Source organism: Candida dubliniensis, chromosome R, assembly GCF_000026945.1.
Source record: "Candida dubliniensis CD36 chromosome R, complete sequence".
In the NCBI taxonomy this organism is placed as follows: Eukaryota; Fungi; Ascomycota; class Pichiomycetes; order Serinales; family Debaryomycetaceae; genus Candida; species Candida dubliniensis.
Window position 1 is genome coordinate 486,857 of NC_012867.1, and position 24,407 is coordinate 511,263.

Below are 24,407 nucleotides of genomic sequence, written 5' to 3' on the forward strand. Positions count from 1 at the left end.
CAAAATTGAATATATGATTGTGATTCAAACTATTGTTTTAACGAATACGGTTAAACTGGTGATAACGACATTTTTTTTGTGTAAAAAAAGCGATTATTGCTGCAAACAAGATATAAGAAATAATGATTGAAATAGATTTTGCAACAATTTCTTCAAATAGATGCAAGAGAATCATCAATGTAACCTTGTAAATAAAGTAGACATGAATAAAACTTCATATATTTCAAAAAGGGCCCTCAATTAAAAAATCCGTTTAATTTCAAAATCATAAACTGTAAAAACAAAAAAAAACATATATTTATACATTACTATTATTATATGGAAAAACACATCGAATAAAGATGACAAATCAAACTTATTGTTTCTCTTCGACAACAACACATTTAAGGGAAATGACCAACTCTTGGTCCAAAGTATCCATCTGGTGCATCAACAGTGGCATTCAACCAACCTGTCATACTACCATCCATACCTTCATACATAACATTATTACCCCACCAATTGATGTCTTTGGCATGATACATTACTGCAAAAAAGATAATAATTGATGAAAAGGCAATACCAGCATTCAAACCAGTTGAAAGGATATAATTATATTTTTGCCACCAAGCCTCATATTTTCTTTTAATATATGACATAAATGCGTATGACACATAAAGACCAGGAATGTAATATGATAAGTTATATGGAGCGTAGTTTAAGAATCCCCCGATGATAATAGAGGGTTCGAAATATTTGACATATTTTCTTGGACCCCATTTTTTAATAGCAATACATGGGAATGCAATTAAGAACCCAATCAAGAAACACCATCTCAAAATTGGATACAAGCCATTAAAGACTTTCTTAGGTCCAATAACCCCCCATAAAACAGATGCTGAATAGAAAGTTCTACCATTTGGACAGGTGAATCTTTGGGTGTTTTTAGGATCACAATAATCTTTGATACCACCATTGACTTGGAAATTTAATATACCTAATTGGATAAATGAGGCAATAAAGATTGACAAAAGCTGGACTCTGTAGACTGCTCTTGGAGGAAGTTTAGCGTAATGACCTTGTTTCAAATCATTGACAAAATTCTGTGCTTGACCGTCGATGTTGTAACCCAATGCCTTTATAAATGCTAATGCTAACCCATTACCTGGGATAGCATAACCAACAATCAATTCAACCAAGACATTCAATCCAAAAGCAAATCCAGTTCTAGCATAGATGGTAGTTAATGGGATCAAGAACACAAAGTTGATCCCCAATGCAAAGAAAATACCCCACACTGGAGTTTCGGCAGGATATACTTTGACACACAAAATAGCCAACACTAATGAAATAACAACAATAATTAAATAAGCCCATTCTGGAACTTCTGGGTATGCTTTCATCATGGTACTGTGGGGATCATCAAATCCATCATATGTTGACTTCTTAAAATCTTTTATAACTCTCCAGAATGATTTGCAAGCATCCCACATTTGGTCATAATTCATACCAATCTCATACACAAAATGGAATGGATAAATGGCAAAGAACGCACCATAAACCACTAAATTGGCAGCTGTATAGAATGGTGGACCTATTTCATCATATTTGGCTTGATCGAATAAACTATTGGCATCAACAACCAGTCTAACTGAATAAGGTTCACCAGTATTGCTATAAAGACCATTATCGTTAATTGGTAAATATCCTGTCCATTTATAGTTGGAGTACCAAACACCAATGATACAAAAGAATGCAATAGCCATACCAATAATATTATTGACAGGGTTGAAAAATGGCACTTGAAGTGGTTGAAGCATGGAACTGAAGTAATTCCAATCAAAAGTAGCTATTGGATTCAATCCCAACCCACCAACTGATCCTGTGACTACAGCAAGATTTTGGTTATCCGGTTTGATCCATGTCATCCAGTTAAAAGTTGACAAAGCTTGGAATAAGTAGTCAGGTATCCAGAAGTACAAAAATGAAGCAACGAAAGTGATAAAGAAAAAATTGTAACTGGATATCTTCCAACCATTGATGATTTCTTTTCTAGCAGGAGTCATCAATGTTTTGTTCAATGCCAATCCAGGCAAGATAGATGGCCACACCGCTTTAGTAGGGTACACAGCAAATTTTCTCATGATACCAGCAAGACCAACACCAAGAAAGTTGGTAGACAAAATTAATAATACTTGGTACCCAAAATCAACCCATTTGTTATCATAAAACACTGGTGACTTTTGCATAAGAATGTTCCAAGCAACGTAGGAGGTCCCACCACCGGTAACACCACAGAATATAGTTGCCAACATTTGCTCTTTGTATGTATAAGGACCAGGATTCAAATCAATACTCAACTTCCAAATCTTAAATTTCCATTTAGGTAAAACCCATTCACAAAGTAATCCTGATGGGTAAAGAAACACTTGAACGACAGACATAGCAAGGGTAATACTAGGTCTTCTCTCGGTGAAAAACTGATTGATAACCGCCCCAATTGCAGTCCATACAATACCAATTAAATAAACTCTAAATGTTTCAACGGGAATAGTTGGATCATCGTATGGGAAAGTAACAGCTCTGACCTCGGGGTATGGAGACCAATAAGCAACCAATACTGCTTCTAAACGTACTTGTAAATCCCAATCAACAATTTCATGACCTTGTTCAACATCAGCCGTCTTTTCACCTTCTACTGATGAAGATGAGTTGTTACCTAACTTTTCTTGTAACTGGACTTTTGTAAACTTGTGAGAGTTGTCAACCAATTCTCTCCAAAGATCCAAATCAAGTTCTGGAATATTGACATCAGTTGAATGTTCTTCAATTGCCTTCTGTAATATTTCCACGGCCTCTTTGGTATTCATCTGTTCAATTTTTTCAAATATAAAACTAGCTTGAGGAGGTAATTCTTCTAAAGATACCAAAGCATCAAAATGTAATCTTTTCAAAACAAACCATTTTTGAGATTCAGTTAATGTAGTAGCGACTTCACCAATGGAAAGAGGGTTGGAGATTATTGCTTGCAAATTCACTTCATGATCTTGGACTTGTAAGTGACTCCCAATTGACTGTATAGTTGGTTGTCCTGCCAAATCTTTCTCAGTCATATTTGGATTATTTGCTTTAGTATAGTAGCTAATAGTTCCAATTTACTTTAAAATCAATTTGCAATCTTTGAATCCATATTTATAGTGAATATTGTAAACGGGGTGGACACGGCATCAATTATTTATAAATTTATATCATTTAAATGTTGCTTTACGGGGAAATTTTAATCAAAAGATAACATTTTAAGATATTGTAAAGTATTGGCATTGTCTATGGAGATACAATAAATGTGGCTGACTCAATTGAATTTGCTTAAAACAATACTAATAATAATATACCAAATCTGGTTGTTGTAAAAACCAAGAAAATCAAAATCAGCAAAATATTTTTATCACAAAACAATGAACAAGTAGAATAAGTAGTGTGTATTATTACTTATTCTTGTTTTACGCCATACAATTTGTTTTTTAAAATAAAATAAAATAAAATAACAAAAGTTGGTTGCAAATCAACATTTCATTAGTTAAAAATAATAATTTAAGAATTGAAGCATTATTTTGATAAGCTGAACTTAGTAAGAACTAAAATGGTGTGTGTTTCGTGTAAGTGGCTCATTTCTTTTCCTTTGCCAAGAGTATTTTTCCACTCTTTAATCTTTGCTCTTGGTAATAGTTATATTTGACAGGTTAAATCATAACTTATATTGAAATCAACAAGGCATACTTGATGAAGTTGAATCACATCAATTTTTAGTAAAAGTACCGACATGTGTTTTTCAACGGTTTATTTGCCTGTTGCTAAAATAAACTGTAAGGGTCGTTTAACTCCCAAAACAATTTTGTATTAATCGTTCAACCAGTTTTTTAGAAAAAAGCAAACTGATCTATTCATATCACCTGGTTTTTTTAGGAATATACCATCCAAATCTTTACCGCTTTGCTTTTGTAATTGTTGTCAGTTTTGTTACTTTGTATCTGTCACGGTATAATCTGCCACAATGAATACTTGCTTATCTATTTGGAATTGGGTTCTTTTTTTTTTTTTTTGATGCCGTACAACACAAACAACTTTTTTCAATTTTCGGGCAATTGCGAATACTAAGTTTTTTTTGTGTGGGGGAGGTTTATCGATTTGTTATTGTCATTCGATTGTCAAATATTGATATAAATTAGCTCCACCACTATCCACAGTTCATATTGTGCGATGAAATTATTAATTGTTAAATAATTAGTGGTTAAATCAACAGTTAATTATTATTCAGACTTCATTTGTTGAAATTAAAGAGTTTCCAGTAACAGTCACATTTCTCAGTCAGCATATGTCAAAACCAATCTAATTTGAAGCTTATCTTGAAATTCTAGATAAGGTATAAATCAAAGACTAATTGATAACAATGATAATAATTATAATAATTCTCATAACCCATTTGAAAATTTCTTTGGTAGCTGGTTTGTGCCCATACCGTATTCAACAAATTTTGATGCCGTGCTATCTGTTTAATACAACGAGATACGGACCCTAATTCAATTTGTTCCTTCTTATCGAAATTATTCTAGTATGTTCAACAAAAAAAAAGATCTAATTAGGCACCGGTTTTCGTTATAATCGTATTACCTGTAAATTATCCTACTAGGTTCGAATTTTTACTCAACTATTTACGGAGATGTGAAATGTTCTAAATATTCTCTTTCTTGCAATTTCAAGTTTCCTGTGAATAGCAATGTAATAAAAATGATCTTTCTAAATCGAAAAGAAATACCTATTGGTCACATGTGAAGTACTATTAAACTTGTTTTTTCTAAAAAGAAATTTTAAAAGCAGTTATATTAATTAGTATTTTGGTTAAATTACCATTTGCTATATGATTTGACCCTGAGTTTGATTTGTCGGCATTGCTACTTACTCGTTTATCTGTCATCATTTTTGTTGGTGTTCAGATTTGATATTGGTTTTGGGGATTTTGCTTGATATGTTCTTTCTGATTAGAGTGAAATGGGTTTCGACTTAGACGAAAGAAATGTTTTAAGAAACCAACGTATTCAAAAATAGAAAATTACATGCAAATAACCCCCCAAATCTTTATCTCTATATATGTCAGTGCTACTTACAATCTGAAATGAAAAAAAAAAAAAAAAGTTGGCAACCATTACAACAAATTCTTGAAATCAACAAGCAACTTTTTATTTTCTTCATCTATACAAGTTCAATTACCAGCCATCTCCCCAATTATCGTCATTGCCGTCATCGTCCACTTTTAAATTCAACTGCAAAGTCTGCTTGGGTTTAGTTGCTTTGGAACCCAATTTCAAAGATGTAGTCTTTCTAGGAGTTGGTTTTGATGACAACTTTTTGGGGGTTGTTGTATCAGTAGACTTTCCCAAATTGATCTTTCTGGTTGGTTCTATAATGACATCTGGTTCATCAACCACATCAGGTTCATCATTCACCCACTCATCATTGAAGTCGTCCCAGCCATTGTCATCAATCTTAGTAGTAGCAACACTGTCACCAGTAGCTAGTGTAGGTGAGGTTGCTCTAGTTATATCTGGAGTTGAACGATTGAAATCTTTATTCATTTCACCTCCCAACGACGTGAACTTACTAACCATTCCCCAGCCAAATGATGAAGCAGTGTTGTTATTTGTATTTGTTGTTGAAGCAACACCATCTGTGTCTGTGTTAGTGGAAGGAACATTAGCAGGAGAGAATTTTTTGAAAAACTCACGCTCTTCTTCGTCTTCATCATCATCTCCTTCTGGTAACAGATTTGCATGTGATTCCACAGAGTCCAAATACAATTGGAATATTCTCTTTGCCTCTTTTCTGACTTTACTCAGTTTCCTATCCATAAGTGAAATTGCTAAATGACCTAAAATTTTAGAACATATTTCTTCTAACGAGAATTCGTCTATTAAAGACTCAAAACCTTGTAATGCAGTCATTTTACATGGGATAAATGTGTCACGCAATGATTTCGAAAGGGCAGTAATCAAAACATTATTTTTCGAAGATTTGTAAATTTTCAGGGAAATTTTAATGATTAATATAACTGTATTCACTCTGATTGATGGTTTTGGATCCATTTGGGATTTGGCTAATATCCTTAATAACTCCTGATTAACCTGTTTGACTGATATTTTATCAATAATTATTGTAATTGATTTTAGAGTTGTTTCCCTAATCATAAAGTTGGTGTCTTGAAACCCAGTAATCAACTGATTAAAAATTTTGTATTGAATATCTGTTTCGGTTAAAAAGTGTTGATAATCTGGCAAATGTGTCAACAACACTAGTCTGATTGATCTATCTGCAAGAGCAAAACTGTCTATAATAATTGGTTTTATCGTTTTGTTGAATTCATCAGTATCTAATTTGGTTCCAAACTTGATTGTCAAATCAAGTATAGTGGATAGTGTCTCTTGACGCCCTGGGTCTGTGGTTGGAGATTTTGATAATTGCTTGTATTGATTAATTAATTCTGGCAACAATTTGTAACTTAATAATCCTGGTGGGAATGAAGAATCATCTTTAATATATTCTGGTAATTCGTGTTTAAAGAATGCAATTTTTTCAGACTCTTGTAAGAACTTTAATTCATTGACTTGCTCTGTAAATTTAATCACAGAGTTTTGTTTGTGCCATGATTCCAAGTCTTTCAAATACATAGTAACTGTACTTCTTAAATTTGGTTTTTGCAGTAAAAGTCTTTTCACAGATGCTGCCATCTTGGGAGGGAGTTTGCTATAATTGGTGTCAATAACGCCATTATTAAACACAGTCATAATGAAACTACCAAATCTGTATGAGTCAAATTTTTTAGGATCTTTGCGAATAGTCTCCGAATCCAAATCATTAGAATATTCTTTCCATGAAATAGGCATGTATCCTGCTAGTCTGTAAATCGGTTGATCTGGGTCAGATGTTAAGTTGGTTAGCAATTCGAACCCCATCAATTTCCAGTCCCCTGCTAACGTAACAAATACCGAAGAAAAATAGTTTAACCCACCATACAATGAGTTAGCCGCTTCGTTTATAAAAGAAATACTTTGAGCAACTGAATAAATGCCAGCGACCAATGTATCACCTTTGAGCCCAGTCTGTTCAAGGTAGATCAGTAAAGGCTTAACTGGTTCAGTGATTATATATAATGAATAATCATTCTCGATAAAATCAATAATGGAAATTACTCCAGGGAATTTAATTAATTTCAATTTCTTGAATGAATTTCTGGCCAAGCCAATACGTTGTTGGTTAGCTGGATCTTTCAAATTGAATTCAAATACAGATACTGGTGAGTTGTCTTTTGGATTAATTCCATCATGTAATGTCCAAATTGAGTTGCGATCCAATGATGTGGTAGGCGCCAAGGGGTCAACTACTTTAACTTTCAATTTATATGGTATAGACCCCCCAGTGAATGAACTTAATGTCTTAGTAAAGAATTCCATAATGAAAAGTGTATTGGGTTGGCTCAATAATAGTGTTTTGGTAGATCAAGATTATTATTTTTTCGTGTTCGTTTTTTTCTTTTTTGTTCCACTTGTCTCGAAGAATTGCGTATCCTTTTCGAAAGCAATGATATTTGCAGTGATTTATCCTGTTATCTCAAGTCAATTTTGTTATATAACATATCTGTTGGGAATAAATTGTGAATGCCTGGATAATTAACATGATAAAATCAAAACACTTACAACACGCTATTATGAAGTCTTAGAGTTTTGTGTTTTTTTTCTACCACCTAATAATAGAATTGTCATCTACATTTTGATGGAACAAATTGGTTAAGAGCCAGCTAATTTCTTCTATATGATTAACAAATATTATAAACGATAAAAAAAAAAAAAAAAAAACTCAATACTATTCCTATACTATAATATGTAAAGACTTTTCCTTGGCTATTCTTTGTAATTCTTTGATATCTGGTTGTGGTAAATAAGTGGATATTAGTTCTAGGGTGAATCCTGCTTTGCATGATATTATCATCTCCGGGTTTATGACATTTAGCTTGGTATAATTGAGTTCCCATCTTCGTAGATTCGGTAGAAGTAATCTCAAATCACATTTTTCAATGAGCACTATGTCGTTCTGATTCATTAGCAATTCCTCTAAAGAGTCTGGGAGACATGATAGAAAATGTTTAGAAACATATGTGAGCATGTTGTAGTCAAGATTTAAAAGTTTCAAACCGTTGGGGAACTTCTTTTGTCGACCCCAAACGTCCAAGTATTGTCCGTAGTTACTTTTTAGCAAATTCTGCAGCATATTCAAGGAAACAAGTGAAGTGAATTTTGGAAGCAAAAGAGACCACTGTGGCACACACATATTTCCTATATCACCTGCCTTGATAGTCAAATGCCTCACCTTGCCTGCAAGCTCGGGGTGGTTACTCAATTCCAATACCAGTTTGATGACTATGGCTGTTAAATTATCTGGATTTTCGATTAAAACCAAGTTGGCATCGAGATACATGTTCACTTGCAACACCTTTCTAAAGTAGTCCTGACAATTTGGGTCCCTCAATAGCTCGTGGAATTGTTTCAAGTTGTAAATAAAATTCATGTAATCACCATGCTGTCTAGTAAAGTTGAATTCCATATAATTTGGACGTATCAGCTGAAATATCAACCCTTCCACAGATGTATCCTGAAATTTGTTTTGGAACTTTTCTAGTGTTAGTTGATAATCTGATGGGAACTGTTGATGGGGTTCGTCGTTTGTTATCAACAACTTCCCACTGAGTAGTCGCTGATACAATTTGTCCACAAACGGCTTAGCTATATGGATGTCTTGAATATTGGTTATAATCTCAATACATTCTTGTGGTGGTAGGTGTTTAAATATTTTAAGGACAATTTCGTCAGGTAGACAAAGTACCAGCAACATATATTAATGGAAGAGATTACTATGCGAATCAAACCCAGATTTCAAGACCAAATCTAAGTTGTAGATAGACTACAACAACAAAAAAAAATTCTGAGAAATTGCTACTAGTATTCCATAATTGCTATTATCTTTGTAACTCTTTTTCTTTCTACTACTATAAACCATTACAAATCCTGTTCCATTACTGTGTCATCATTATCTAACTCTTCAAATTTCAGGTTATCTGGCTCGCAATCAGATACATCCAACATATCAAGATCCTTGTCAAACTTCAAGTTGTCCCAGTAGTTGTATTTGAGATCTTGATAGGCATCCTGTTCCGCTGTGACCTCTTCAAACCGTTTTTCCAGTCGTCTCATCTCTTGTTTGAGTTCTAGTCTTTTTATTTCGAGTTGATTTTCTTGGTCTATTATATTCGCTAGATCTTTTAATGTGATCAACCTATCCCTAACTAGCTTCATTATTTCTGTGAAGGAGTGAAACGTACTGATTGATACTCTGTTTTTTTCATTATATTTCTTGATAAACCGGTTGAACAATTTAACAAACCATTTTTGATATCGATACATTATAAGGAACTTGGCATTGTACCATAATATCAATCGTAATCCTGACTCTAGGGAATTTTTAAAACTCCTCGTTAATTTTTCATTTAGATTGGATGCCAATTGTGATTCGGTCAACGTGGAATAACGTGAGCCCGATTTACTGAAAATATTTTCATACGTGATTTTGGGATTAATGATATATCTATTTTCATTTTCTTGGTCTTCGAGAGACAAATTCTTCAAAAGTGAATCTAATTTCACCCGTTTTCCAGAATGATCACGTAGATTATCGTCTTCGTCGTCGTCTGACCTGGAGTGCTTTTTCAGATTTTTCGTCATATGCATAAAGACATAATTGGATATTAAATTAATTTATTAAATTTCAAGTTGGCGTACGATGCAAAGTAAGGGTTGGTTGGGTGGTTGGTTGGTTCTTTACTTAGAATATAAATTGTTTGCGTGTGTGAGTCCATAGATGGTTCTAGAATAAACGGGGAAATGGTGTATCCAAAAGTCGTGTCCAGCGCCAAGTGACTTTAGGGCTAATTAGGTTGATAGTAATAATCACAACATGCGCCGCTTACTTACTGTGTGAAGTAATCAAATTACCAAATCTATGTTTGTATGATCTTGGCTGCTTGCAAAAGAAGAAGAAGAAATTCAGGTACAAAGTATCACATTAGTCCACCTAAATGATATTCATACACGTGGCACGTGAGACGCGTTGTAAAAAGATGGTTAGTACTCTCGCTTAATTAAAAAGTAAAACTACTAAAAGCGCCACATTTATCTTGGACAAAGCAAAGTGATACTTCTTGAAATCTTTACTTTAAAGTTTGATTTGGGACATTTCCAATGTGGCTGTGAGGGTGGTGGTCGTGGTGGAGGAGGAGTAGTTGGCTGGCAAGAGGGCTGGTTTTTGTTACTCTCGCGATTCTGGATTCTGCATGTAATTATGATTCCTTTGATCCCACATTGCCATTTTAAGTTGGAATGTAAATAAATTGACATGGTCTTTCTATAAAAAGAAAATTCTGCCTATGCTTAGTGGCTATAATATTATACCATATGTTGTAATATTGCATTACTAGTTGACTGCATAAAGACATCCACAAACAATAAACTAAGGATGAAACTGTGAAGCATATACTGTGCCACGGTGATCGAGCGAGGCATTGTTATTGTTCTTCCTTTTGTCCTTCAAATTGCCAAGTAACAAAAGTGTCCCCCTGAAAATTAAAAAAAGAACAAAAACACCTTATAGGATAACTCTGTACTGCACAAAACCCGTTCCAGCTATGTCAATGTTTCAACAAAACATACACAACACATACTAAGCCTGGACACCAAAAAGCTTGCACAATATAAATACCCCAGGACTTGGACTTTTCAGGACAATTGATTTTCTTTTTTTCAGTATAATCTTTATTTTTCCTTATTATTCAACAATACTTTTAGAAATTAGAATCAATTTATACTTAATTTTCACTTTTAAATCAAATAATCAACTTTAATCAACAATACAAATCGAAATGAGAGTTTCCACATTAGTTTTATCCACATCTATAATCCCAATTGCTACTGCACTCAACATTTCCCCTTTCCATGCTAACCAGAAGAAAGATATACTTGCTGATGCTGCTTCTGCAGCAGGGGGTGCAGCTGCTGTTGTCACATCTGGTGCTGCTGGTGCCGCAAACACTGCTACTTCCGCTGTCGCCGGCGCTGCTGATGCTGCCGCTTCTGGCGCCGCTGGTGCTGGTAAGACTGCCACTTCTGGTGCCGCTGGTGCTGCTGATACTGCCGCTTCTGGTGCCGCTGGTGCTGGTAAGACTGCCACTTCTGGTGCCGCTGGTGCTGCTGATACTGCCGCTTCTGGTGCTGCTGGCGCTGCTCTGGGTGTAGAAACTGCTGATGTTGGACAAGAAACTTCTGGTGCAGGAAGCTTAGGTGGTGGTCTGAGCTCATCCAATAGTACAAGTCCTGTGGGTGGTTCTGGTGCTTCTAATAGTACAAGTCCCTCCGGTGGCTCTGGAGCATCTAATGGTACAAGTTCAGGGAGTGGTTCCGGTGTTGGTGCTGGTTCTGGATCTGGCTCTGACAGTGGCTCTGGCAGTGGTTCGGGTTCTAGAGGCAGTATTACCGGAAATTCAATTGCTACTGGTGCTAGTTCTGGTCCAGAAGGCTTGGGTATTTCTTCTTCCATTAGTCAGTCAACTACTAAACAATTGCAGACTTCGGGTGGTTCTTCAAATTCAAGTAGCTCAGCTGGTATGGGTAACGTAGTGGTTGGAATGAATGCCGTTGCCTTAGCTGCATTAGTCTTGATTTAAAATATAACGTTAATTATATAGGTATTGGAATAGAAAATTGTAAAGGATATATTAATTGTTTAGTTTTTGAATTTTTGTAAGCAAAAAAAATGTGTTGGGTGCAAAATTGATAGAGAAAAATTGTGCGCCAATTTGCAGGGGGTCTTTTTTTTTTCCAAGAAAAAGGAATATGTACGTTTATATGTATTGATGCATCAACATGTCAAGTTAAAGCATTGGCATTGTCCGATAGCAAGTCCTTGTCCTTTCCTTGTCTAGAAAAATGAAAATCATGTCTTCAAGGGATGTGACAACTGTAAAGCTGATGCTTAAAAAAAAGAAGTATTGCACTCAGTTGTGATTTTTCATTTTAATTCTGTTTTTCTTCATCACAATTCATTTGTTGTTAACTTATTAAAAGTATGAAGTATTCAATTTTAACTTGGCTTGTTATAGCATCGTATACAGTATTGGCTCAAGATGGAACAACTGCAACAGGGTATACCACGACTATAGTGATTCCTGGCTCTCCACCAGGTGGCACAGCTACCCAAAACGGAGGTACAGAAAATACAGGGACCGTTCATACAACTGAGCATTTAACAACGGGAACTGAAGAAACCCATACCACTGGTACCACACCAGAAACAACAACTATTGTTGTTCCAACGACCACTTTTGAGAATACAACTACCCATGAAACCTCAGCTGAAAATACAACCACTGTACACCATAATACAACCACTATTCATCCAAATGCAACTGGAACGGGAACGGAAACTGAAACTGAAACAAGAACTGGCACCTTAACAGGTACCGGAACTGAAGGACCAGCACTTACAACAACAACTGTTGCTGAAGCCTTTTCATTGGCTGCTGGTGCATCTTTGGGATACTTGGTTGCTTTATTGTTCTTATAGTTGATTGAATCTTTTTAATGGTTTATTGTTTGATTGACGTACCCCCACTCGTCAATTTGTTTTTTGTTCGTGATAATTTTGCTATATAGTATTTTAATATGTTTGTTTAATAAGAAGTGTATGCAATCTCATTTTTAATATATAATATGATAATAACCAAATACGAAAAAAGGTAAACTAATACCAATACCAAAGCTGGACAAGATACTATCGGAAATATCATATTATAGAGCTCGACTACATAATTCTATAGACTATTGTTACTTGAAGTAATGATAGTTGCAGTACCAAACATATCACCCGACTCAACCGATTCAGCCTTGCTATTCAAATCTCCAGCTTCGGTCGTCTCTTTTCCAATAAATTTATCTAATGAATTTGCATGACTTTCGACCTTGTCAATTGAGTTGTTTCTGCTGTTGACATAAATCTTGCCGTTGCTTTCGTGATTTCCATTGGATAATAAATCTTGACACAATTGATCATAGTAGTTTTTCAACTCACGTAAATCCAGAATAGAAAGGGATTCAAAATTGGAATTATGAAACTTTGTTAGCTGTTCGATATCAACAATCAATTCTTCCGATAGAACTTCTGGTTTTGATTTAGATGGAATCGCTGGTTGTACACTAGATATAGTGGGGGCTGGTATAGCCTCCGCTTGTTGAGCCGTCAATGGTTGTGAGTTAGTCTGACTGGGGGACAAGTTACCAAACCATTTATCTAAAATTTGTATACTGGTAGTTCTATTGCGACCCGCAGTTGGCCTCTTATTCATAGTAGCATCGCTATCTCCATCTTCTATGGACTGTAATGAAACATTGGAAACATTGTTGTCCTGGTGCAAATGGGAAGGAATAGCTGGTTGGTTAAGTTTGGTCATAAATTCGGAGACTCCACTTGTAAACTTAGCTGTGATTGAATTTCTTTTATAATGCCCAGGATTTGCTGTGGCATTTTCTAATGACGACGAGCGTGTACGAGAATGAATCGGAGACACTTTGCTTATAAAAGAATTGGTCTTTTTCAAATTCGATTGAGGTGAATCGTTTTCTTCCTCGTCGTAAACACCTTCTGTAGTTCCGCTTGCTGAACTGAATCTTCCCAAAATATTTCGCATCATTGCAAACCCAGAATTCTCTTCAAGCTCTTCCGTTGGAGTTGGTAAGCTAGGAAATTTTTCTTTTCTCAAGGAGCTAGATCTGGATCTTGTTTCATTAATCTTGTTACTAATTGTGTTTAATAATGATGAAGATCTTGATCTTCCGGTCTCTTCTTCTTTTATTCTGTTTTCGTTTGCTTTCATCTCATTGGCAAGCTCACCATCAGGAAATTGAAAATGAGTGAGCAACTCCTCGTCAACTAGCTTATCAATTGGGTGGTTCAAAACACTGCTATTTCGTAAATCTGAAGAAATTTCAGTCTCACTATTTGACAATAGTTCTGTTATTGTCATATTAGATAAATAAACTATCATTGCTTCAAAATTGGTTAAATAGTAATTTAATTCTCCTGTGTTTAGAAATTTTTGGTTTATATATGATATCAAGTCTTTATCGTTTGTGAAAAACTTGAATTCGTCGCTAACTATGTGGCTCTGCTCTTGTGGCAAATCTTGAGAATTCAGCAAATTCAAATACCCAAGTATATCTGATTTCTTGTATTTGCTGCTACTCAAAGGAGCTCTTTCTTGTGCTGGGTTATACGATAAGTACAAATTGATTTGATACAACTCAATAGGCAGGGAATCAATAAGATTGAGGAAATTTCGAATAAATAAAAATGACAAATATAAATCTTTCGTTTCAAGCTTGTACACAAGCAAATAAATCAAAGCAGGTAATAACAAGTCGTTGTTTATTTCCTTATTCTCAAATCCCTTTTGTGCAAATAATTTGATTAGATTCTTGTGCAAGCTAACTATCTTCTTAAGTTTGGCGTAGGGGGTGATTTCTGTATTCAAGCTTGTTAAATCTTCTTGCAACAGTATCAATTCTTGTTTATTCAAGTTGTCAATGATATTGACCAATTTATCTTGATTTCCAAGGTCTTGATCGATAAAGTGTTTAAATGATAAATTAAGTTGGCGTAAACAGTTTAATTTTTCCTGTAAAAACTCTTGGTATATTGTATCCTTCTGATCAAATCGAAATATCTTGTCATACAAGCAAATGTCATCACCCAAACTAACTGACTGAAACAACTCCAACTCTGCCAAATGGATTGATTCAAATATTGTTAATAATTTGTAGTAATTGAAGACACGCAACTGATACAATGCGTCGTTATCTGACCTTTTCAATAGTCTAATAGAAGATGTGCTATAATTTGCTATGGCCAATAGATAATCAAAAACTTTTGGGTTTTCATTGAAATAATCGCAGTGGGAAATTAGCTGTTTTTTTGTGGAGTTTGATTGGGTGAATATACATATTGTCAACACATTCAAATCCTGGTAGAACTTTTTGAATAGATTAGATAACTCCGTGATTGTTAATGGTGCTTGATATCTTGGCTCCTTTAAATATCGTAGAAATAGCTGGACGAAGGAACTTATTTGTGGATGTAGAATGAGATTTGTCTTGACATCTTCTTCAAGTCTTGAAAGTAGCGGATACAGCGGGTCCATGATAAAGCATATATCTTAAAAATTAATAAGAACAAAGTGTAAACTTTAAGATTTGTTAAATTCCCTGACAAAAAAAGTGTGTAACCTTTTTTGACGAATGGTTCAAGGTAGTAATGAATAGATCAAGAGTAAAAAGATAAGTGATTTCTTGTAGTTAAGGTTTCTTTTTCTTTTACTACTTTAACGCAACACCAAAAAAAAAAAAAAAAAAAAAAAAATATAACCACGCCTCCTTTGAATGCTCGTACCGCGTAGTCACTTTTTCTTCTTCTCGTTGGCTAAGGGGATTGGGTAACGAATAATAATAATAATGATGTAGTAATAATATCTTAATTTAACATGGATAAGCTAGAGTTTATTATTGAAATTAGAGGGGAATAGATCACCCAATTTATTTAATTATGGGAGAGGTGATATAAAGATATTGTTACTGTGTTTTAGAATTGCTTGCACAGTCTTCTGAATACCGTTTTGAGTAATTTTTCTAAGTATGAAATCTAAACAAAGAGTGTAATAGTTGTTAACACTAAGGTGGGTTAATAATGATATTTAGTATCTTGTGATTTAGGTTGTGTGTATCCATATCACTCCTCACTAGTGAACACATTTGGTCCCTCTTTCATTTGAAATCACAAAATTGAATTCGAAAATAACAACTCTTATATGTACATGGTACGCATTGCTTCAATTAATAAATAAAACTGGATACTGTATCAAGTAATAACTTAGTTATAGTCAGTTTATTGTTTGAATGTGGTTAATTAAAAAAAAAAAAAAGTAAGTTCTGAACTGTGGTTATGATTTGTCAGGGTTCTCGCCTAAAAAAAATATATGCAATAAAAAATGATTCCGCCCAGGATCGAACTGGGGACGTTATGCGTGTTAAGCATATGCCATAACCAACTAGACCACGGAACCAATTGATGGAAGTTAAAAGCTTTTGTGATTTTTATCATATAAAATAATATATGATTTCAATTCTTCGAGAACTGATTTAAACTAGCAAGAATTTACTAAAACATTATAAATCCAGTCTTAATTATACACTTATATGGTTATCTTTGATTTGATAACGTTTAGGAGGCATTTATCTTTATTGTTAAATTGAAGGCTAATCCACTGATATCACGTGACATGATTATAATCTTCCACAATTAATACTAAACATGTTCCAAAGACATATAAAAGTACATATTTGTAGTATATTTTATGAATTGTTTATTCAAGCTATATAGGAAAGTAAGTTTTAACAGTATTGGTAATAAGATATTTTTACTGGTTTTGGTTGAAATTGGAATTTAATCTTGACCAAAAAAATTTATACACTATCATATTGTAATATTGTTGTTTGAAAATTTTTCTTGAAAAACTGTGTAAAAAAGACAAGCAGAGATATCTAATTACAGAAAAGAGGAAATAACAGTTTTAAAACTTTTTATTTAAAAACCATAAGATAGTTCAGTCAATCGAACCAATAGTTGCAATATTTCAATTCATTATTTTTTAGGGTTTAGTGAGTGGCTTTTTTTTCCTTGCAAAATTCTCAATTTCTCACAAACACACTGATATTTAAATTAGAAAACTGAAAAAATTTTTTTCTTTTAATTCATCATCACTTTTCTTTCAAAATTGTCTTTCTTCAAACCAAGCTTAAAAGAGTATGCATTGCATTTCCTTTCCCAATCCAAAATGTTAATAAAAAAAATATTATGTTTTTGATGATAACCTTACTCAGCTCACTCAGAGTTTTGACGATGCTGATAACATTTCCTTTTTCCAACATTCATCATTTTAGCTGATAATATAATATTTTTTGATACATTTTTCGCGAGAACTTTGGATCTTATGAATTGATAAATACTAACATAAATTCTACTTAGCAGAGATGATTGGACTTTTAGGTCTCAAGTCTTCGATTTCATTTGTTTGCGGGACCAAGAATTGAGTGGTAGTGGCTGTTGTTGTTGTATTTGGATTAGTATTAGCACCAATACCATTATTAGACTTGTATTTGATCATTGATTTTGCGTACAATTCCTCATTGTACTTGACTGGATCGAAATTGTTGATCAACACATCTGGCCCCATAATGACCCACCCAGCACGTAATCTGATTGGAGTCGAATACCCCAATTTAGATGGAACCAAATGTAATCTTCTGTTGGAGTTGGAAAAGTTCTCAGCAACTCTGTATATAGCTTCTGGAACAGCATTGTATGTTGACTTCTGTCGTGTCTTGTCATTTGGGGATTCAATTTGCAAATCAGTATCAATGTTGCAATGAATCAAATGATTATCGGTAGATCTTCTCACGGTGCCTGTAATACACATCCAACAATGCCATTGTTGTCTTTCAAACAACGGAATTACCTCTGTAGCACCGGAGTTATGTGGATAATATGGTGATTTATCATCTATCGGCAAAAAGATCAACTCTTCTGATCTTCTAAATCTTTTATTGAAGTTGTCATTGTTCAAAAGTCTTGTCAACTCTTGAATCTTCTGGGTTGTTGCCCAGATGAAAAGAAACCCAGGTTTTGAACACAACTGATGAATGGGAATGCTGTTCAATATTGGCAAAATGAATTGGTTCTCAGCTAGAGCACCAATCATAATGACATCAAAACGGATGTTGTAATTCTCTATCCATCGATTTAATGTGGGTACTATCTCACCAGTGGTACATCTGGCACCATAAGCTTGCGAGGTGTGCTTTTTAATTTGAAGACGTTTTAAATGGTGCAACTTTGCCAATTTGGGATATCCTTCTAACGGGTTTTTCACGTTCCTAATAAGTTTAACGCCTGGCTCTCCAGTGTGGACATAATGGTTGCAATAATCAACAGTTTCCTTCGTTACTTTGACTAAATTACTTTTCTCGTTAGACTCAGTTGTTCTTGAGGATGCTTGAGTAGCATAGGTGCTTGATGAAATAGTGTTGTTTGTGCTTGAAGTCGATGAAGAGGCTCGAGAGCCAAACTTATTGTAAGTATACATTTAGTACCTCTCTTTTTTATGCACTAATAAAAGCCAAACCTCTAATGAAGTTAGATGAAAGAAAGAATAAAAGAAGTTAAGAACAAAACAAAAAAGAGAAAAGGCACTTAATTGATTAATTTGCCATTATGTGTAATTTATATTCAGATCACTTTTCTGTGGGTTGTAAAAGTATTGTTTCAAATACTTGGTGTCAGAAGATATATTACTTGTTTCAAACCTTAAATTTCGAACAAACAGATCCAAGAACACACACACAAAAAAAAAAAAAAAAACTTAAAAAAGAATTTAACATACACAACCCAACCAACGCATACAGTTTTGGTTGCAAACACTTCAACAAAATATCTTAACAAGGTGTACACAATTGTATAAAACAACACTGAAACGCCCTTGAAGTTTATGAAACAAAATGACTCAAATTCATGAAAAGAATACACACAAATTTCAAATTGATTATTTCTTAGAACGTCTTAAAACCTATATCGCTGAATATGTTGAAGTGGTATGTGTCCCAAATGAAAAATGTGTATCAAACAATACTAGTTGAGGGCTCTCATACTAACCTCGGTTAAGAGCTTACAAACACACGTTTCTTCTATACAAGAAAAGCAAAACACAGATAAGCTTTGCTTAAAATTAGAAGAACTTTCAAAAAGGATTGAGGAACAAGGGAGTGGGTACAGTGATGTGGTTCCTAGAATGATTGAAATTGATGTTTATATGATGCTTGCAAGAATACAGACTACAGACTACAATTTGTTCAATCAGCTAACAATTTACTTTAAAAGGCTAGTTAATTATACATTGCAGGAAGACTGTGTCAATTATTTTCATCAAATTGGAGAAACTCTTGGATACTATTTGCATGGCTTTACCAAGTATCCTCTGTTAGTGGCATTTCAACTCCCATACCTTAACAGGCTAGTTGCAAACACAATCAAAATTTGTAACAAATATCCAGTTATATTACAATTTTGGTTATTGCCCGAGTGTAATTCTAGTTTTGGAAATTTATTCCAATCATTGCCCAACAACAGTAGATTGCCATTGTATCAGATAATAAAAAATTTTCTAATTGTTGACTCCCCTCTAGACCAAACAGAGAATGTCATTGAATTAATCTCCTTAACAAAAATGTCCCCTTGTCTAGACGAATGGTTTTCACAAAATAAAGATTTGGCGTATTTACTAAGTAATAAATGCTCCACTATTATTGTTCAAATGGAGAATTTAGATCCCAGGTTTCATAATGTTACTGAATTTGCAAAGTATTTCAAAATGTTTTGTCTAATTGTTGAAAACTGTACACCTACTATTGCACATCTGTATTACAAAATTTTTGAAACACAAATTTTGAATGTTGTTCTACTGAATAAGACAGGTCATAATCAGTTTGTTTTTTCAGTTTTACAAACTATTGCTGACATAACTACCACCAACAAAACTATCCTAAGAGTTTTCGATAATGAATATTTCACAAACTGGATTAGATTTATATTTGAAGAGAGGGAAAATTTACGAAATTTGTTTATTTTACTAAATGCTTTATTCAGTAAACATGAAGATATATTGGTGAAATTAGTCACTACAAAAAGTAAACCCGAGGATGAAGCCTATTCAATTGAAGAGCTTCGTTTAAAGGCAATGAAAATCTGCAAAGGTGGTACAACAGCAATAAGTTCTTTTATGGTCACCACACTAAAGTATCAATTCAAAGACATGGAAATGTATTCAATCAACACCAGTGCACCTATCATAAAAGGCTATTTACAGGTGTTACCGGAGTATTTCCAAAACACTCCTGCTATGAATGAAGCATTGAACACGATATCCTCCATTTTGATGCTTAAGCTTAATTTTCTTGATAGTAAATATACCCAAATTGTGATTGAATTTCTATTTGAATCATACTTTAATTTGAGACTTTTATTAGAAGACTACATGCTATATCGGTTTGATTCTATTGAATTAAAAAACCACCAAATCTATCAAGATTGTTTCAAACAGTACCACAAAAGTTCAGAGCCGCAATTGAATGATGACAATACCATCAACAACACTTTGAAAGATATCAACTACTTGATGTTGGAACAAAACTTGCAATTATTTGAGACATTTACAATCCAATTGTATGTATATTGCAAACTTAAACATATTGCACACAACTGGGCAATGGAAATTCCTGACTATTCAGTTCTTCTTCTAAGGTAGTCAATAAGTACTTTCTTATGTAACACCCCATAGTATTTGCCATCTTTTATCAAAACAATCACTCTATTCCCAATTCTATCGAAAATCAAATGCGCAAAACACAATTCGGTATCATAATTGATAAACATTGGTACACGATCAACGAAATTTGTCAAATTTGTTAACAAATCAATGGAAGCTTTCATTTCTAAATATTCATCCTCATTAATTGCCCCATAGTTAAAATAATCTAAACTTTGGTTTAAAATGTTTTTAACCACTTTGTCATTATGTGTAGCACGAGAATTTGAAAGACTTTTATCATCACCATCGTCGAACAAATTACAATAAAGTTCATCTTTCACATCGTGTTTCAATGTAAATGCTCTAATTTGATCAAGACATATTTCCAATTCCAGAAAGAAAAGTAATCCAACACATAGTTGATTTTTGATCAAAGCAATACATCCATCAAGCAAACATCTATCAGCCAACATTTGAAGTTTGGACTCTAAAGTAGAAACAGGAACGTAACCGGAATCACTAACATCAATATACAATTGCCTATCTGGGGGTATATGTCGCGAAATCCGGGTTGTGGGAACAGAATCTTGATTAATTATTTCTCCAGCAGACACATATGGGTCTATGGGTTCAGTTTCTGGTGCCATAAATGGATAGTCATTGCTTATTAGTAACGACTCATAAAGTGAATTCTTCTCCAATAATCCACCTGACCAATTTGCCACAGCTATGGCAATTGAAATTGGTAAAACATACGTGTAAGATGAAGTTAATTCAAACAAAATCGTTACCAATGTTATATTCATTCTGGTAACTCCTGCCATGAATGCACCTGCAGAAATCATGGCATAGATCCCCATATCAACACAATGAGGACCTGCAGACGAGCACAATAACCCAAATTTTAATGGTGGAGCTGGCTGTGCAAACAAAGAAAGCGAGGAAGACGAAGAAGACGACGATTTTCTGGATAAAAACTCCAACCATCTAATGAACAATGCAAAAATTCGACCAAATAATGCTCCACAAACCATTGAAGGAACATAAATCCCACAAGGTAGTTTCAACCCGAATGTGATGAATGTTAAAAGAACTTTAACCACAAATGCAAATAAAAGTGACGTCAATTCGTTTATCAATTGTTTTTCTGTCTGTGGACACAATGACCGGTCCAATTCACCTCCACTACATGGTGTCGCTAAATCTAATACCAATTCTGCCGAGGCTTGTTTTGTGTAAGGGTTCCAGAATGAAATTATACCAGTTACTGCTGCAACAAGGAAAACTTCAAATATCGGGTGAGTTTTGATGTGTTTGCTTGATCTAAACTTTTTAGCCCACCATTGAGAGAATTTAATAAAACTGGCACCAAATACTCCACCCATAATTCCAATAACAACAAAGAAAATCAATTCTATAGGACTCCAATCTGAAAAATATTCCAATTCAAATAATACAGTTTTCCCAGTTCCATAAGGGTTCAAGAATTTTAAAAATAATGTTGAAATTATTGCACAAAAGAAGATTTGAAACAATTGGTTAGATGGCAAATAATTGTTAATTTCTTCAAGAATAAATAAAACACCACCTAAGGGGGATCCAAATGCTAAAGCTACACCAGCAGATGCACTAGCAGATAAAATTTGTTTTTCAAAAAAATCATTTTCATAAATAAATGGGAAAAATCTCGAAGTTATATTTCCAACACAAGTTGCCAAATGAACATAAGGACCTTCTTTCCCCAATGACATCCCCAGAGCAATAGCGAAAACCAATGCCACGGTTTTTGCAATTAAGGTGTATGTCCCCAAGAACCGACGAATTACAAACCCAGACAAGATTGTTTTCACTTCAGGCACACCCGATCCTGTTGCTGTATAGATCACTCTTGGCTTAACCAAAACAGATCTCCCCTGGTTGGTGGTATTTTCATTATCAACAGGTGTTTCTTTTCCAAGATTTGATTGATCTTCAGGTATTGACCCACCAGTAATTTTTGTCGATAATGTAATAAGACAAGCAAATATTGCCAAAAGAATTGTCAACACAACATAAATTATAAAATCGAATCGCACTGCATTTAACCAATGTTCATGGAAAAACTTGTTCCAACTCACCCAATCATCACAAGTATCGTCTGTTACATATCCACTTTTAAATACATTTAATTTTTTGGAATTATCGATACAACAAGAAATTTGACTGGCAAACCAATTGGTTCGACAATATCCATGCTTGAAACCAACAAGTAAAATTTCCACTTTATCTATGCAAAATGCTATAATAGAAAAAAAGAATGCAATAATTAAAATAAGAAACCATTTACCCAAAGTATAATAAGCTCTATGAAAGAAAGGGATTGCTTGACCATCGTTAATACAATCATCACCAACCCATTGTTTTTTCTCTATTGAGAAATTAAATTGATTCCCCTTAAGATAAGCTTTTGTCCAATCAATGGTTGTGAAGTCATTGTAAAAAATTCTTATTGAAATAAAAGTATCATGTACTTTCCCAAAGAATCTACTTCTCATCGATTCATTTGTTTGAGTTGTTCTTAAAGAATAGGTTTCATCTTGTAATTGATCTAAAGTTGGGATCCTTGGTGTTTGTAAAACAGAATTTATGGGGATAGGAGATCGAATGTCGATTTTCCCCAATGATTTGACTTTAGTCAAAGGTCTTGATCCTGAGGTAAATGCATTTGATGATGGTGGTGACGAGCAACTGTCGAAATATGGTGAATTGGGTACAGTTCTAATTGTATTGGTTTGGTCTTTAATGAATGAGGAGTGCGGCGGGTGTTTGATATCGGGAGCAAATGTGAGATTAGGATTTTGTAATCTAGTTTTAGAATTTTGATTCAAGTGATTTGATGTACTTTGGTCACTTGACATATTATTTTTCTCAATAACGAAGAAGAAACTATAATCAAAATGTCAATACAAGTTGGTTTTGATGCATGTAAAAAAAAATGAACAAACAAACGAGTTTGAAAAAGGAGAGTTTAAAAATGGTGATCGGATCAACAAACAAACAAACAATAGGGACAAAATCAATCACATACCAAAGTTAAACTTCGAGGAAGGGAAGTACAAAATCTAAATTTTCTCTTTTTTTTTTTTTCTTTGGTAGTAAAGAGTAACCTAACTAAAATCAAGCCATGATTGATTTATCAACTGATAAAGATTCCAATTACGTTTCCACTTGCTAATGATATAAGAGACTGAATGAACAAAATCAACCAAACATAAAAAAAATCAAAAAGATTATATATGATCTGTCATTTAGTAGTGGCTATATATATATATATATATAATAAAGAGAATGTTAAATATCCGTTCCGATCCAAACAGACACACACGAAACAAACAATTATTATATAAGAAAAAGAGGAGTATGAGTACTCCGCCGGCGATTAGGGGTTCTTTCATTCAGACACGACACGACAAAACACAACACGCGAAAAAACAGTTTTGGAATTTGTTAATTCGTGTTAAAGAGATCAAATTCTTACACAGATTATAGTTGATCTTTCCTCCAACTCACTTTTCATAAGTCAAACTCGTTTAAGTTTATTTCATTTTTGACTCCTCTTTGACACGTTTCTTGTCATTTTGCATCATTTCAAAATATACTTTACACCGGAAACATTTTGTTCGAACGTGCCTTATGTGGTCTAGTTTCAAGACGGACATGTTGTGGTCCAGTTTCCAATAATTCCATTTACAATCACTGAGGATTGTCTCAATATTGTAGACATTCAGTTCTGTCGTTATAAAAATGAACCTAACCGAACCCCAGAATAGTAGCAGCAAACATTTACAGTATTGTGGCTTTGGATAAGCTCAGAGTTTCAACCAATTAA

The 24,407-nt window shown here is 34.0% G+C and overlaps 10 protein-coding genes and 1 non-coding gene across 11 annotated transcripts; 3 read left to right on the top strand and 8 right to left on the bottom strand. All coding sequences in view use genetic code 12, as the record gives it.

The window, feature by feature from the left end:
• Window positions 1-383: 383 nt before the first annotated feature.
• CD36_27200 (oligopeptide transporter, putative) lies at window positions 384-3,092 on the bottom strand (the record flags this gene model as incomplete). Its single annotated transcript, XM_002421752.1, has 1 exon — window positions 384-3,092. One exon carries the CDS (start codon window positions 3,090-3,092, stop codon window positions 384-386), a length of 2,709 nt encoding a protein of 902 aa, XP_002421797.1.
• Window positions 3,093-5,240: 2,148 nt separating this feature from the next.
• On the bottom strand, window positions 5,241-7,481 carry CD36_27210 (protein kinase, putative; the record flags this gene model as incomplete). Its single annotated transcript, XM_002421753.1, has 1 exon — window positions 5,241-7,481. One exon carries the CDS (start codon window positions 7,479-7,481, stop codon window positions 5,241-5,243), a length of 2,241 nt encoding a protein of 746 aa, XP_002421798.1.
• A 415-nt stretch (window positions 7,482-7,896) lies between these two features.
• CD36_27230 (leucine rich repeat protein, putative) lies at window positions 7,897-8,916 on the bottom strand (the record flags this gene model as incomplete). Its single annotated transcript, XM_002421754.1, has 1 exon — window positions 7,897-8,916. One exon carries the CDS (start codon window positions 8,914-8,916, stop codon window positions 7,897-7,899), a length of 1,020 nt encoding a protein of 339 aa, XP_002421799.1.
• Window positions 8,917-9,080: 164 nt separating this feature from the next.
• On the bottom strand, window positions 9,081-9,809 carry CD36_27240 (conserved hypothetical protein; the record flags this gene model as incomplete). Its single annotated transcript, XM_002421755.1, has 1 exon — window positions 9,081-9,809. One exon carries the CDS (start codon window positions 9,807-9,809, stop codon window positions 9,081-9,083), a length of 729 nt encoding a protein of 242 aa, XP_002421800.1.
• Window positions 9,810-10,996: 1,187 nt separating this feature from the next.
• CD36_27260 (conserved hypothetical protein) lies at window positions 10,997-11,797 on the top strand (the record flags this gene model as incomplete). Its single annotated transcript, XM_002421756.1, has 1 exon — window positions 10,997-11,797. One exon carries the CDS (start codon window positions 10,997-10,999, stop codon window positions 11,795-11,797), a length of 801 nt encoding a protein of 266 aa, XP_002421801.1.
• Window positions 11,798-12,198: 401 nt separating this feature from the next.
• On the top strand, window positions 12,199-12,696 carry CD36_27270 (conserved hypothetical protein; the record flags this gene model as incomplete). Its single annotated transcript, XM_002421757.1, has 1 exon — window positions 12,199-12,696. The coding sequence occupies one exon, from the start codon at window positions 12,199-12,201 to the stop codon at window positions 12,694-12,696; it is 498 nt and encodes a 165-aa protein (XP_002421802.1).
• Window positions 12,697-12,943: 247 nt separating this feature from the next.
• On the bottom strand, window positions 12,944-15,325 carry CD36_27280 (conserved hypothetical protein; the record flags this gene model as incomplete). Its single annotated transcript, XM_002421758.1, has 1 exon — window positions 12,944-15,325. The coding sequence occupies one exon, from the start codon at window positions 15,323-15,325 to the stop codon at window positions 12,944-12,946; it is 2,382 nt and encodes a 793-aa protein (XP_002421803.1).
• An 844-nt stretch (window positions 15,326-16,169) lies between these two features.
• tRNA-Val (AAC) lies at window positions 16,170-16,243 on the bottom strand. The gene has a single exon. It is a non-coding gene; the product is annotated as a tRNA-Val (tRNA).
• A 954-nt stretch (window positions 16,244-17,197) lies between these two features.
• CD36_27290 (karyogamy protein kar4 homologue, putative) lies at window positions 17,198-18,322 on the bottom strand (the record flags this gene model as incomplete). The annotated part of the gene is made up of 1 exon (XM_002421759.1): window positions 17,198-18,322. The coding sequence occupies one exon, from the start codon at window positions 18,320-18,322 to the stop codon at window positions 17,198-17,200; it is 1,125 nt and encodes a 374-aa protein (XP_002421804.1).
• Window positions 18,323-19,024: 702 nt separating this feature from the next.
• Window positions 19,025-20,536, top strand: CD36_27300 (conserved hypothetical protein; the record flags this gene model as incomplete). Its single annotated transcript, XM_002421760.1, has 1 exon — window positions 19,025-20,536. The coding sequence occupies one exon, from the start codon at window positions 19,025-19,027 to the stop codon at window positions 20,534-20,536; it is 1,512 nt and encodes a 503-aa protein (XP_002421805.1).
• CD36_27310 (voltage-gated chloride channel, putative) lies at window positions 20,512-23,436 on the bottom strand (the record flags this gene model as incomplete). The annotated part of the gene is made up of 1 exon (XM_002421761.1): window positions 20,512-23,436. The coding sequence occupies one exon, from the start codon at window positions 23,434-23,436 to the stop codon at window positions 20,512-20,514; it is 2,925 nt and encodes a 974-aa protein (XP_002421806.1).
• Between the last annotated feature and the right edge of the window lie 971 nt (window positions 23,437-24,407).